General features: G+C 43.3%; 1 protein-coding gene across 2 annotated transcripts; it reads left to right on the forward strand.

Moving 5' to 3' along the window:
- The first annotated feature begins 25 nt into the window (after window positions 1-25).
- LOC118081351 (zinc finger protein 239-like) lies at window positions 26-11,612 on the forward strand. Of its 2 annotated transcripts, XM_060269279.1 has the most exons (4): window positions 26-69; window positions 1,992-2,124; window positions 4,536-4,589; window positions 6,518-11,612. In XM_060269279.1, the coding sequence occupies exons 2-4, from the start codon at window positions 2,034-2,036 to the stop codon at window positions 7,375-7,377; spliced, it is 1,005 nt and encodes a 334-aa protein (XP_060125262.1). In that variant the 5' UTR covers window positions 26-69; window positions 1,992-2,033; the 3' UTR covers window positions 7,378-11,612. The 2 variants fall into 2 exon arrangements, with proteins under 2 accessions (XP_060125262.1, XP_034963725.2); XM_035107834.2 differs by lacking the exon at window positions 26-69 and having other exon boundaries at window positions 1,132-2,124.
- Window positions 11,613-15,120: the final 3,508 nt, after the last annotated feature.

The raw sequence follows: 15,120 nt of genomic DNA on the forward strand, positions 1-15,120 counted from the left end.
CCCCCCCCCCGGAAGAGATAGGCAATAGGCAAGGAGAGAAGGAGGCTAGACCGGGCAAAGGTCAAAGAGGTGACTACAGGTGGGGTGGGTGTGCAAAGGATAGGGAGAAAGATTTGCGGGGGGGGGTCAGGATTGAGAGGGGAAAGTCCCCCCACTTCCTGGTCCATAATATGATGCTGCATCCACATATATATTGGCCTGTTCCAACCTCTTTTCCTTAATGGCTCCTGCTGTTGCTCAGGCTGCACAGAAAAAGCAGTTTGCCTCCAGAAATTCATTCCGGTTGTGCAGATAAAATATAACTGATAGAATTCTACAGGATGGGGGGTTTTGTGTGTGAAAACAGTCCAGATTCAATGATTCCCAGATGGGGGGAGGTGTCAGGCGCCATCCTGGCACCAAAGCATCTTCTTTTTGTGCCATCCTTGGCGCCAGGTGCAAAATGTGCCTGGCACCTGGTTAATTCCGAACACTGGGAAGGGGCAGTCTCTCCTCCCCTGCCTCTGGTACACTGTTTTCCAGATCCCCCAGAGCGGATTTGGGGAGAGCACGAGGACAATGTGGGGGGGAAGATGAGAGAAGCCTCCTTGCGCTTGTGCTGGATTCCACTAGTGCAATTGGGCAATAGATTGCCTCCCATATTTTTAAAAGTTACCGTGTTTCTCTGAAAATAAGACACCGTCTTATATTTATTTTTCCTAAAATAATAATAATACTATGGTTTATTTTCAGGGGATGTCTTATTTTTTCCCCTCCTCCTCCTCCTCCTGCCATGGCCGGCATTGCTGCTGCGCCTATCACTATGTCTTATTTTCGGGGTATGGCTTATATTCCTTGAATGCTTAAAAATCCTACTGTGGCTTATTTAAAATAGGGGAAACAGGGTATGTCCTTGACTTGACGAAAAGGGTTCACTTACAAAACCTGAAATTGTTGACAAGCTGGAGGAGAAACTCTATTGTGGGCAGGAAGGAAAGGCTTTGTGGAAGCAGGAAGTGGAGATGAGACGGAAGGGGAATTGAGATGGTTGGACTGAGTTGCAGGGTTGGCGAAGAAGGAAGGACCTTTCCAATAATGCAGGACAGTCTAGAACTACTGTTCGATTGTGGGCCATCCCCGGTGGATCTTAGGACCCTTAGCGATCTCTAAGCATAAAACCAAATAAAGCTCACCAACTCTGGCTCCCTAAAAAAAATCCCAACAACTCTGGTCAATCGCAGTCTCTTGGGAGTTGAACATGCCTAGTCTAGAAGAAACATGGGGAGAGATTTAGGTCGTAGATGTTAAGGGAGGCCAGCCACCCTGAAGTCACATGCCATCTATTTATTTAAAGCAGCTACCCCAAAGATTGAAGAAGAAGAAGAAGAACAACAAGAAGAAGAGTTTGGATTTGATATCCCGCTTTATCACTACCCGAAGGAGTCTCAAAGCGGCTAACATTCTCCTTTCCCTTCCTCCCCCACAACAGACACCCTGTGAGGTGGGTGGGGCTGAGAGACTTCAGAGAAGTGTGACTAGCCCAAGGTCACCCAGCAGCTGCATGTGGAGGAGCGGAGACGCGAACACTGCTCCCCAGATTACGAGTCTACCACTCTTAACCACTACACCACACTGCTCTCTCTTGAGGCAGGTTTTGATATTTAAACTCCTAGAACCCCCCAAGCTGAACAAATTCTTCCCATGCCCTTTCTGTCCTCTGTAGGCAGTGCAGTGACCCCGCTTGAGAGCTAGGAACCCCAGAAGTGGCAGAGTTTGCATCTCCTTGTTCCGAAGCCGGCACAATGGCCTCAGAGGCAATACCTGGGTCCTCTCTTCTCTTGGGTGGAGTAGAAACAGCTGCCAGGCATCTGCCTCAAGTAGGGGGCAGAGAATCAGTCTGCATACCTCCCTCTCTGTTCAGTGATTATCTGTTTTGCATTTGCCCTGCAAGATGCCGAAATCACCTAATAAATGAAACCACACATATGACTACCCTGCTATTCTTCTTCCAGGCTCTCTTGACCTTTGAGGAGGTGGCTGTTTTTGTTTTTTTCATGGAGAAGGAGTGGGCCCTGCTGGATCCCAGCCAAAGAGCTCTGCACAGGGAAGTCATGGAAGAAAATTATGAGACCGTCACCTCTCTTGGTAAGGACATATATGTTTGACTGATAAATGTCAAAGGTATTAGTTTAGTGCAGGTGACTCCCCACTTCTAGGGGGGTTATATTCCCTGGAACTACGCATATATGTGAAATCGCATATACCGTTGGGTTCAAGAAATCAAGAAAAGAGTCTTTGATTTGGAATGGAAATGTTTTATTGAATACAGGAAAACTGATCGTATACATTTACAATTAGCAGGATGGAAGTAAAAATGCAGTGAGTTAAGTTATATAGAATTATAAGGGTAAATAATAAGCAGGTTTAACTTGGAGATGCGATAGGAAAAAAGATATAACATATGTAACTTCAGAAAAGAGGGGAAGGAAGTTGATGTGGGGAGGCGAGCTCTTTTCCTTTTGATTGTATAATATAAAATTTGGTAGGATGATATAAAATGTAAGTTGAAAAATCGAAATTAAAATGGGGAGGAATTCCCAGATTCCCACCCCTATTCTACCCCCTTTTTATTTTTTATTTTTTTTGCCAAGCACATGAATCTGAATGCAGAAAAGTCAGGGGGGGAGGTGCCTGTATTTGCAAATTTACTCCTGTGCTGTTTGGATGTTATGATAGAAATGGGTGTCTGGACCATGTGTCCTGGATCAGAGCTCTGCTTTGCAAGCAGAAGATTCTTGGTTCAATCCATGACATCTCCAGAAGGGGGTGTTCATTTTTTGTTTCCCCAAATTGTGATGGAAAAGCACAAAACAAGTTTTGACATGTTTCAATATTTTCTAAAATATACTGCATAGTACGGTAGTTATATTCCTGTCCTGGGCAGTTTGCAGTTCCACGCATAAGAACATTTTGCACAATTTTTGTTCCTTTTGCAGCTAAGCAGTCAGTTCACTTTTTGTGCCACGTCATCCTGCTTTCCATTTTTTACTGGGGCAGGGTTCAGTATCTTTAATCCTCAGTCCTAAACGAAACCTTTGGATTTCTCTGACATGTATGACATTAAAGTCATGTGCACATGTGATGCATCGAATCAACTTAAAAGTGTTGAGTGTTGGGCAGGGAATTTCCAGATACGCGCATATGTTACACTGGCTTAATCTCCATGAATGATGATTTCCTCCAGAATTTTTAAATGGAAATACAGTCCCAGATAACTTTTGGAGGTGGAAAGGCCACTCCCAGGCTGGGTTTTTTACTTTTGGTGTGATAAAATGATGAGGCCCAAATCAAAACAGCTAGTTTTACTAAGTTCTGCAGTACAACCCCAGGAGATGTTACAGGTACCGGTAGGTAGCTATGTTGGTCTAACGTAGTCGAAACAAAATAAAAAAATTCCTTCCAGGAGCACTTTAAAGACCAACTAAGTTTTTTATTTTGGTATGAGCTTTCGTGTGCATGCACACTTCTTCAGATACACTGAAATAGAAGTCCCCAGACGCTTATATGTAGAGAAAGGGTGGGGAGGGGTATCACTCAGAAGGGTGGTGGAAATGGGTGATTGACTGGCTGATAGCTGTTGACAACTGTAAACGACTGCAAATGGTCTTGCATGAAAAAGCAAGGGGTGAGATGGCTGAAGATCGCTTTATCATGTATAATGAGATAAGAATCCAACATCTCTGTTCAAACCAGGTCTCTCCATGGTTTTAAGCTTGGTGATAAGTTGCAATTCAGCAACTTCTCTTTCCACTCTATTTCTGAAATTCTTTTGTAGCAAGACAGCTACTTTGAGATCTTGTATATAGTGTCCTGGGAGATTGAAGTGTTCTCCTACTGGTTTCTCTGTCTTGTAATTCCTGATGTCAGATTTATGTCCATTTATCCTTTGGCGTAGGGTTTGGCCTGTTTGTCCAATATAGAGAGCTGAAGGGCACTGTTGGCATTTGATGGCATACACAATGTTAGAGGATGAGCAATTAAATAGTCCTGAGATGGTATGTTGGAGCCAGTAATGGTGTTGTCCGGGTGTATGTGGCAGCAAAGTTGGCATCTGGGTTTATTGCAGGCTCTGTCCATGTTAAGTCTGGTGGTTGTATTATTGTGGGTGAGGAGTTGTTTAAGATTGGGTGGCTGTCTGTGGGCAATGACAGGTCTTCCTCCCAGAGCTTGAGAAAGAGAGCTGTCATTGTCTCGGAGAGGTTGTAGATCTCTGATGATGCGTTGTACTGTTTTAACTTGGGAGCTGTATCTGATAACTAGTGGTGTTCTGTTATTTTCTTTTTTGAGCCAAGCTCCATATGCAGAGAGAGGGCTCATATTTAGTGCCAGGCTGAACCTCTGTGGGACCACACATTTGTCTCCTTTTTCTCTGGTGCAGAAGTTATAAAATCAGAACAACTCTACTCATGAACCTTGAGGTCATAGAAATGTCTCCGTCTGAAGCAGTTGAATATTTTGTGGTCAAAAGTAACCAGGGTTGTCTGTTTCCTTCAAAGGACCAGCCCTGAATTACTGTTCAGAAGATCCCAAAGAAGAAGAAAGTGCAGCAGGTAAATGTTTAGCTGTGTTGTGGAGCTCCTTTTGGTCTGGGAGTAGTAAGAGTTTGTCCATTCCTGTGTAAAAACATCCGGGGCAAGGGGTGGGTGGGATTTGACCCATCAGGGTGCAAGTTCTCCTGGTTGACATCTTCAAGGGTTTATAAAAGAGAATGGGCAAATTCATGTAAGATCTGAATGAAAGTACAGTGGTACCTGGTTCTCGAACTTAATTCATTCCGGAATTCTGTTCCAAAACCAAGGTGCGCTTTCCCATAGAAAGCAATGCAAAATGGATTAATCCGTTCCAGACTTTTAAAAACAACCCCTAAAACATCAATTTAACATGAATTTTGCTATCTAACAAGACCACTGATCCATAAAATGAAAGCAATAAACAATGAATCAATCAATCAATCAATGAATCAATCAATCAATCAGTAGCTGAACTGGGTTCCACATAGTCACAAAAAAGAGCTACAAAAACACAAAATAAATAGCAAAAACAGACAGATCTCAGTGTAACACTCAAAACAGAAGTGTAGCATTTAAAAGGGCACTCGAATTGGAAGCATGACACTCAAAACGAAGCATGTTCAGCTTCTGAAAAATGTAAGGATTCAAAGAATCTTGCTGTTAACCATCTTTTTTTTGCTTTTTTTCTTCTTTCTATATCTTTTACTCATCTTTTCTAAATTATCTCTTTTTTCCTTTCTTTATATCTTACAACTTTTTAAATTTAAACCACTGAGCCTAGGGCTTGCCGATCAGAAGGTCGGGGGTTCAAATCCCTGTGACGGGGTGAGCTCCCGTTGCTCGGTCCCAGCTTCTGCCAACCTAGCAGTACAAAAGCACGTCAAAGTGCAAGTAGATAAATAGGTACCACTACAGCGGGAAGGTAAACGGCGTTTCCGTGTGCTGCTCTGGTTCGCCAGAAGCGGCTTTGTCATGCTGGCCACATGACCTGGAAGCTGTACGCCGGCTCCCTCGGCTAATAACGCGAGATGAGCGCCGCGACCCCAGAGTCGGTCACGACTGGACCTAATGGTCAGCGGTCACTTTACCTTTATTCTTTTCTTTTTCTATCTAATTATCAATAATAAAATTGCTTAACAGTTTAATTAGCTATTGTACATTAAGATTAAATATGTAAGGTATATACGAAATAATGCAATGTACAATGAATGTAAATTTTATCTTTATCAATCAGGTGATAACAAAAGCGAAGTGTGGCACTCAAAACGAAGCACGTTCAGCTTCTGAAAAATGTTTGCAAACCGGAACACTTACTTCCGGGTTTGCAGTGTTTGGGTTCCAAGTTGTTTGAGTACCAAGGCGTTTGAGAACCAAGGTACCACTGTAATTCTGGTTGACATCTTCAGGAGTTTATAAAAGAGATTGGACAAAATCATGAAAGATCTTAATGGTGATTAGTTATGATGACTATGTGCTAAAAGCTCTGGAATCAAGGGAGGATGAGGAGGAGAAGTCATCTGCTGTCTTTAAGTTCTGCTAGCAGGGTAGGCTACTGTGGGGATCCTGGACTAAATAGACCTTTTTAGTCTGATCCAGAAGGGCTTTTGTTAAAAAGAGGAGGGATGGATTCCATGTTCAACGTTTCCCTTCAATGTAGTAAGGTATACCCTAAATTAAACATTACGAAGAACTTCCTGACAGTAAGAGCTCTTCGGCAGTGGAATTTGCTACCAAGGAGTGTGGTGGAGTCTCCTTCTTTGGAGGTCTTTAAGCAGAGGCTTGACAGGCATATGTCAAGAATGCTTTGATGGTGTTTCCTGCTTGGCAGGGGGTTGGACTGGATGGCCCTTGTGGTCTCTTCCAACTCTATGATTCTATGAAAATAGCTCACTAGGCATCCAAAGTGCCACTGAACTTGACTTAATATACATTGAGTTCATGATTTTCTTCTCCTTCCCCTCTACCAGATGGTGGGCAGAACACTGGGAATTACGGAGTGCCATCTGTGGTGTTGTTGGAAACATCTGTGCGAGAAGCAGGAAAAGAATTGTTCGGGAAGTTAAGAGGACAAAAAAGGGACGAAGGAAAACAATCAAAGAATGGGAAGAAGAAATCTGCAGGTTCTTGGGGTACTGGTGTCCGTGAATTCCTGATCCTACAAAAAGATGTCAAAGGAAACAACACAGGGGGAAATAGATATAAATCAACATTAAAAACATGTAGCAGAACCCACACAGGGGCAAAGCCATTTAAATGCATGAAGTGTGGAAAGAGCTTCAGCAGGAGCTATAGCCTTACTTTGCATCGAAGAACCCACACAGGGGAGAAGCCTTTTAAATGTGAGGAGTGTGGAAAGAGTTTCAGTCAGAGCAGTAGCCTTAGTACACATCAGAGAACACACACAGGGGAGAAACCATTCAAATGCGTGGAATGTGGAAAGAGCTTCAGTGTTAGCAACAGGCTTTCTTTGCATCAAAGAACACACACAGGGGAGAAGCCATATACATGCGCGGAGTGTGGAAAGAGCTTCAGTGACAGCTGTAGCCTCAGTAGACACCAGAGAACACACACAGGGAATAAACCATTCCAATGCATGGAATGTGGAAAGAGCTTCAGTGATAGCAATAGTCTTTCCTTACATCAAAGAACACACACAGGGGAGAAACCATTTAAATGCAAGGAGTGTGGAAAGAGATTCAGTGAGAACAGGGCTCGTATTGTGCATGAAAGAATACACACGGGGGAGAAACCACTTAAATGCAAGGAGTGTGGAAAGCGCTTCCGGTCTCACAGTAACCTTACTGTACATCGAAGAACCCATACGTGAGAGAGGCCGTTCTCGATATAGCTGTCCATGGAGGCGCAGGTTAAATCTGTATCCAGGGCAGCTGTTTATCAGGTCCATCTGGTACGCAGGCTGGGACCCTACCTGCCCGCGGACTGTCTCGCCAGAGTGGTGCATGCTCTAAGTTATCTCCCGCTTGGACTACTGCAATGCGCTCTACGTGGGGCTACCTTTGAAGGTGACCCGGAAACTACAACTAACCCAGAATGCGGCAGCTAGACTGGTGACTGGGAGCAGCCGCCGAGACCACATAACACCGGTCTTGAAAGACCTGCATTGGCTCCCAGTATGTTTCCGAGCACAATTCAAAGTGTTAGTGCTGACCTTTAAAGCCCTAAACGGCCTCGGTCCAGTATACCTGTAGGAGCGTCTCCACCCCCGTTGCTCAGCCCAGACACTGAGATCCAGCGCCGAGGGCCTTCTGGCGGTTCCCTCACTGCGAGAAGCTAAGCTACAGGGAACCAGGCAGAGGGCCTTCTCGGTAGTGGCACCCGCCCTGTGGAACGCCCTCCCACCAGATGTCAAAGAGAAAAACAACTACCAGACTTTTAGAGGACACCTGAAGGCAGCCCTGTTTAGGGAAGCTTTTAATCTTTAAGAAATTAGTGTATTTTAATATTTCTGTTGGAAGCCGCCCAGAGTGGCTGGGGAAACCCAGCCAGATGGGTGGGGTATAAATAATAATAAATTATTATTATTATTATTATTATTATTGCCCCCATAAAAACTCCACCACGCCCTTTTTTGGTGCGATTTTGCCAAAACCTTTGGGCAAGAAAAGGAAAAGGAAAAAGGGAAGCTCAACAACGTTGCCCAAGAAAATCTCAACAACTTTTCTGTTCAGATTTTCAGTGTTGGAAATATGGCAACCCTAGAGTGGCACAAACATCAGAGAGGGCACATCAAGAAAGAAATCGTTTAAATGTGTGCAATGTGGAAAGAGCTTTAATGTGAAGTGGTAACTTCACATTTAATTGCAGCTTAATAGAAAAGCTCAGTTAATGCATGGAGTTTGGAAAGAGCTTCAGTTACAGTGGACTACTTACTGAATTTCAAATAACTCACACAAGGCAATTTGAGGGGAAATGTTAGAGTGGGTTTCAGGGTGCCACTTGAAGGAGGAGAGAGATCTGCGGGTAGGAGGCAATGTGCTCAGGGAAAGGAGGGATAGTGAGAACAAGTGTATTACAGGCATGTTAGATCTGTTTCATGAAAACTGGTAGAAAACATTGTTAATGACAGAATTCCCTAATGTGTGGAATAACAAGTCCTGCTGAAGCAGAAAAAAAGCCCTTGAAGAAATGGAATTTGGAGAAGAATTCAATAAGGGAATCCAATCCATATACAGAATGCAAAATTAATCATCAATCAGGTGATAACAAATCAATGTAAAATACAAAAAGGAACCAGACAAGGATGTCCGTTATCACCGCATTTGTTCATCCTGGTCTTGGAGGTTTTAGCAAGAAATATCAGAGCTGACAAAGAGGTGGCAGGAATAATAATAAAGAAAGATGATTACAAATTGAAGGCTTTTGCTGATGATATGGTTATTACAGTAGAGCAGGCATCCCCAAATTTCGGCCCTCCAGATGTTTTGGACTACAATTCCCATCTTCCCCAACCACTGGTCCTGTTAGCTAGGGATCATGGGAGTTGTAGGCCAAAACATCTGGAGGGCCGCAGTTTGGGGGTGTCTGCAGTAGAGGATCCAAAGAAATCTCTCCCTAGAGTAATAGAAAAAAATCCAAACGTTTGGACAGGTGGCAGGATTTAAACTCAGCAAAAATAAAACGAAATTGATAGTTAAAAATCTTAAAGAGAAAAGGAGGAGTTATCAGTATCTATAGATATAGAAATCCACAAAAAGATAAAATACTTGGGAATATGGTTGACGACAAAGAATCTCAATATTTACAAAGATAATTACGAAAAAGTCTGGAATGATATAAAAAGGAATCTAGAAATATGGAACAGGATAAATCTTTCCCTCTTAGGAAGAATTGCAGCAATTAAAATGAATGTACTACCAAAAATGTTGTTCCTATTTCAGACAATACCGATAATAAGTAATAATGTCTGCTTCAAAAAATGGCAAGAATATATCCCAAAATAGGCCAAGGATAAAACATAAAATACATATTTAATAGAAAGAGGAGGCTTTCCCCTTCCAGATTTTAAGATTTACTATGAGGCAGCATGTCTTACTTGGATTCGGGATTGGATAAAATTGGGGGTGGAGAGGCAATACAGTTGGAAGGACATGATAACAGATTTGGTTGGCATGCGTGCCTGTGTTATGGGAAAACTAAAGTACACAAAGGATTTCATAATCATATAATAATAAAATCATTAATAAAGGTATGGGGGAAATATACGTAAAGAATTACTAGAACCCAACACTCCGTGGTGGTTATCACCCATTGAAGCACTATCAATTAAAACATCAACAATGAAAGAATGTTAACATTTAAAACGATAAAGAAATGATATAGTGGACTCTTAAGAAACAGCAGTATGAAATTGTCGTTTAGTCGTATCCGACTCTTCGTGACCCCCTGGACCATCGCACACCAGGCACTCCTGTCTTCCGCTGCCTCTCGCAGTTTGGTCAAGTTCATGTTGGTAGCTTTGAGAACACTTGTCCAACTATCTCGTCCTCTGTTGTCCCCTTCTCTTTGTGCCCTCAATCTTTCCCAGCATCAGGGTCTTTTCCAGGGAGTCTTAGTATGAAATAAGGGGAAACAAAACAGAAGTGGATGTTGGGGGAAGCCCAGGAGGGGAGGGGAGAGGTGTTGTAATATAAATGTTATTGACATGAGATGTATGTAATGATAGAAAATTTAGGAAAGTGAATAAAAATTTAAGAATAATAATAAAAAGGACAAGAGCTGCCGAAATAAAAGAGAACATTATTTATGTATGCTACAACAGCAGCAAGAATTCTCATAGCACAAAATTGGAAGACTGGAGAAGTACCATCTGAAGAACAATGGCAAGAAAACTGATGAACTATGCAGCGTTAGCAAAGTTAACAGACAAACTGCAAGAAAAGGACAATAGGGACTTAGAAAAAGAATGGGAACCTTTTACGATATATCTGCAGAAACAACAAAAAAATGGACTTGTTGGCAGGATTTAAATGAACATTTACAACTTTATTTACACAAAACAAGAAATATAACAAAGTGATAACATAGTATTATACTGTATACAAACAACAGATCATTTGATGTAATAAGCCAGAAATGGAAGCTGAGGGAAGTGAATTGAAAAATGAATGTTTAGTATTGATATTGGAAATTTGTTTTGAAAATGTAAAATCAATAAAAAAGATTAACAAAACAAAAAAAATCAAAATAAAGAAATGCAGGCAATTTAGTGTCTTGCATCCTGAACACCATTATGATGTCTGCTAACCTGCCTCTAAGCCCACCGAAGCCTGTTCCCTAGAATAATACAGTTAGGACAGCCGGAAATGTAGGAAGCTTTAACTAAAGTGTTTGTGGAGTTTGGGGGAGCCAATCAAAAACTTAGCAATGGGAAAGTATTGTACTTACTTTTAATCTTTGTATGTAATTGGGTCCTTGCCAGATATTTTGATATCGTTTCACAATTTATTTTCCCATACAATCAATATATCCCAAAGTTATTTAAATATAAAGTGATTTTGATTTTCCTTTCAAATTCTCTGCATGGCAGCAGAAACTCTTTGATGTGTTCATTTGTTTCAGCATTTATATCCCTCCTAACTAGGGGACCCAGGTGGCGCTGTGGTTAAACCACTGAGCCTAGGGCTTGCTGATCAGAAGGTCAGCGGTTTGAATCCCTGTGACGGGGTGAGCTCCCGTTGCTTGGTCCCAGCTCCTGCCAACCTAGCAGTTCGAAAGCACGTCAAAATGCAAGTAGATAAATAGGAACCGCTACAGCGGGAAGGTAAACGGCGTTTCCATGTGCTGCTCTGGTTTGCCAGAAGCGGCTTTGTCATGCTGGCCACATGACCTGGAAGCTATACGCCGGCTCCCTCGGCCAATAATGCGATATGAGCGCGCAGCCCCAGAGTCGGTCACGACTGGACCTAATGGTCAGGGGTCCCTTTACCTTTATCCCTCCTAACTATACATAATACCAGGCGCCAAACCCGCTCCGTAGCACGCAGCGTTGCTCTGTAGTGACCTAGGGATGCATCCATTCGTCACTACGGAGCGCCATGGCTCTGCGCCACGGCTTGCTCGGCTCGCGCTTTGATTCTTTCTGCTCGGGCGAGGGGCAGGCCAGAGAGGGCGCCAGCGGCCCGCCCCTCGCCTCGCCCAAGCAGAAAGAATCAAAGCGTGAGCCGAGCAAGCCACCTTGTCTGCTCCAGCAAGGCAAGGGGCGGGCGCATGCGGCGCCATTGGTGGAGGTGGCGAGGTGGCGCCGTGCTGCGCCCTGCAAAGTGGAGCCCAGGGCGCCCCGCCCCCCCCCCGCCCCTATTGCAACGCCCCTGACTGCCAGTTAGTGTAGAATAGATAATACTGTGTTTGAGGGACTTGACTCAGCATAAGGAATGCTTCTACCTTGTTAAACTCCCATGGAAGCATGGAAACTATTGTGGAATATGGAAATAAAATTTACAGCATGCTATGGTTTAAAGGGAAATTATATGAAAAAAATGTTATAATGATGGTATCTAACACCGAGTAAATTGGCAAAAATCTATAAATCAAAATCAAACAAGAGTTGGAAATGTAAAGAGAAAGAAGGTTCTTTTTATCATATGTAGTGGTCTTGAAGTAAGATGCTAGAAGCTAATGAGAAACAAATAAAAAAATAAAAAATAATGTGTAGATGAAACAGAGATGGTGAAAGAGGACAGTGGCAACACAGTTCATCACCTCTGTGATATTTAGGGTGGAGGAAGTTCATGAAATTCTAATTTGGGTTCAGATAGGCTCAAAAAGATGCCATGGACATTCCATTCCCTAATATCTTGGAGAACACTTAGGCTTATTTCTGAGCCCATTCTTAGTAAATGCAAGGGCTCAGCCTGGTTCAGGGTCACTTGAGTGCTCCCAGGTGATGCTCCACATTGCTGCCGTGGCGAACTGTGACATCATCTGCATGGTGTTTATGAGGGAACAATGAGCCTAGTCAGTATCTGTCCTGTGAGTTGCAGGCTATTCTATCTCAGGTTTCATACTTGACCAGAAAGACAGGGAATGAGGGTTGCCACAACTCAGGATTCTTCCCCAGGATATGCTCCCAGCCCGGGATTAAAGCCAAAGGGAAGATATCGAGGAGTGGAGAACAGGTAGGGGATCTGTTCCTGATCTTCCTGAGAGCCCACCTGTCTGAGAGACCCCACATACAACCTTCCTCTTGGACCTAATGCATTTGCTAGACAGAGACTTTTGGGCAGGTTGTCCATAGCTCATTCAGTTGAATGAGCAGGAGGGTCCCCAAACACAGTAGGAAGGGCGTGCCACAAATACACCCAGTGAAGTAATACCCAACTGTCAGACTCCCTTTTAGGGATTCCTCCGAGTCCCAGCACATTCGCTTATTTCAGAATCCAACGGGTAGGACCCTAAGTCCCGACAGGTGGGGAGAGGGACCATTCTTTTTACAGGATTCCTTTTGGCTATGTTTTTAAATGCTCTACTTCACCAAGACTCGCCACTTGGCTGCCTACCCAGAATCCCTTTGGTCTCTGTGGGTCTACACCAGGGGTCCCCAAACCTACTGCGCTTCGGGCCAGTGCCTGCAGCGCTGATCACACGGAGGGTCGGAGGGCGGGAGAGTGCGCGCCCATATGCGTGCACACAAGCTATTTCCGGCGCACTTCTGGGTCGCAGGGACACCGGAAATAGAATAGCTTGGGGAAAGAAATTCCCAGTATTAGGGAATGGCAAGAAAAGGTGATTAGTTATATAGAATTGGCCAAATTAACAAATTCTATCAGAGGGGGTAGTATTCAAAAGCTTAAATACAATTGGGATTTATGTCAAATATTCTGTAGAGATCCCAAGATGATAATTAAAAGAAAGCAGTCCAAAAAGAAGTAAATTTATTAGCCCGGGAGGATGATGAGTGGAAGTCAATCTGAATATGAATTTATATAACATTAACATTAAGTCATTAACATTAAGACAGTTTATGTGATTTAAATATATGATTTCGATATTTGTTAGTAGATTTATACAAAAAGAGGTATGTATGATTTGTTTGTTTTGCTTATATATTTTATTGGTTAAAAATTATTGTTTGTATGCATTTTAACTTTATGATTTTGTTTGAAATTTCAATAAATTTGTGTGCACGGGCCTCCTCCGACCCGGAAGTGTACCGGAAATGACACTTGCGCATGCGCTCAAGCTATTTCCAGTGTTCCTGGGACCTGCAAGTGGGTAGCTACAGTGCGCCACGCTGCGCCGGTAAGAGCAGCGGGCCGGATAAAAGAGCCCTTCGGGCTGTATCCAGCCCTCAGGCCGTAGTTTGGAGACCCCTGGTCTACTCCATTCTTCCTATTCCTCCTTTACCTTTTGTTCCTTCCTTTCCACGTTCCCTAACAGATGTACCGAGCTGCCACCAACATTGGGTGGGGACTGTCACACTTGCATGATGTCACAGGTGTGCACTCCCTCAATCTGGCTAGGCCAACCCTGCCAGCCGCATTACCTTTGTAAAAGGGATGTGCCAGTGCAAACAGCCCAGAAGATCCCCAGAGAGAGGAGAGAGGAGAGTAGAGAGGAGGCTGAGGCAACAATCCACAAAGGAGGGTGTTCAAAAAAGGGTGAGAGGCTGCCAGCTCTGCAGGGATGGGGTAACCTAACTGGGCTCCTGAGCCACACAGGTGTGCCGCAGAAAGTACGTACTGTAGTTGGTCAAGGAACGCCGCAGTAGATAAACTATCGAAGTTATTGAAATGGAGGCAGTGCGGAAAGTGGTTTAATGTGAACAGTAATTGAAGGGAAAAGTAGAATCATAGAGTCACAGAGTTGGAAGAGACCACAAGGGCCATTCAGTCCAACCCCCTGCCAAGCAGGAAACACCATCAAAGCATTCTTGACATATGCCTGTCAAGTCTCTGCTTAAAGACCTCCAAAGAAGGAGACTCCACCACACTCCTTGGCAGCAAATTCCACTGCCGAACAGCTCTTACTGTCAGGAAGTTCTTCCTAATGTTTAGGTGGAATCTTCTTTCTTGAAGTTTGAATCCATTGCTCCGTGTCCGCTTCTCTGGAGCAGCAGAAAACAACCTTTCTCCATCCTCTATATGACATCCTTTAATATATTTGAACATGGCTAGATATCACCCCTTAACCTTCTCTTCTCCAGGCTAAACATACCCAGCTCCCTAAGCCGTTCCTCATAAGGCATCGTTTCCAGGCCTTTGACCATTTGGTAGGATGAATACAGGAGGAGTTGCGTATGAAAAGATGTAAATACTGAAGCAAACACATTTTTATTTTATTTCTAAAAATTATTTGAGAGAGGACATGCACTTCAGTAACATAAAGAACAAAGAAAGGAGAACTGAATTAAAATTAAAACTGAACATACACGTAACATGAAAATTTGGCTCATTTTGTTCACATTCGCTGGAAATGAAATGAAGTAACTAAATAAATAAAAATGGTGAAGACAACAGGGGGGCAGGATCCACAAATACCACCGGAAAGCATTGAAAGTATGCAATTATCTGAGGTTCTGCTCCCCGCTCCCAGTAGAAGCAGCCCTGTTTAG

This window comes from Zootoca vivipara, chromosome 2, assembly GCF_963506605.1.
Source record: "Zootoca vivipara chromosome 2, rZooViv1.1, whole genome shotgun sequence".
Classification (NCBI taxonomy): domain Eukaryota; kingdom Metazoa; phylum Chordata; class Lepidosauria; order Squamata; family Lacertidae; genus Zootoca; species Zootoca vivipara.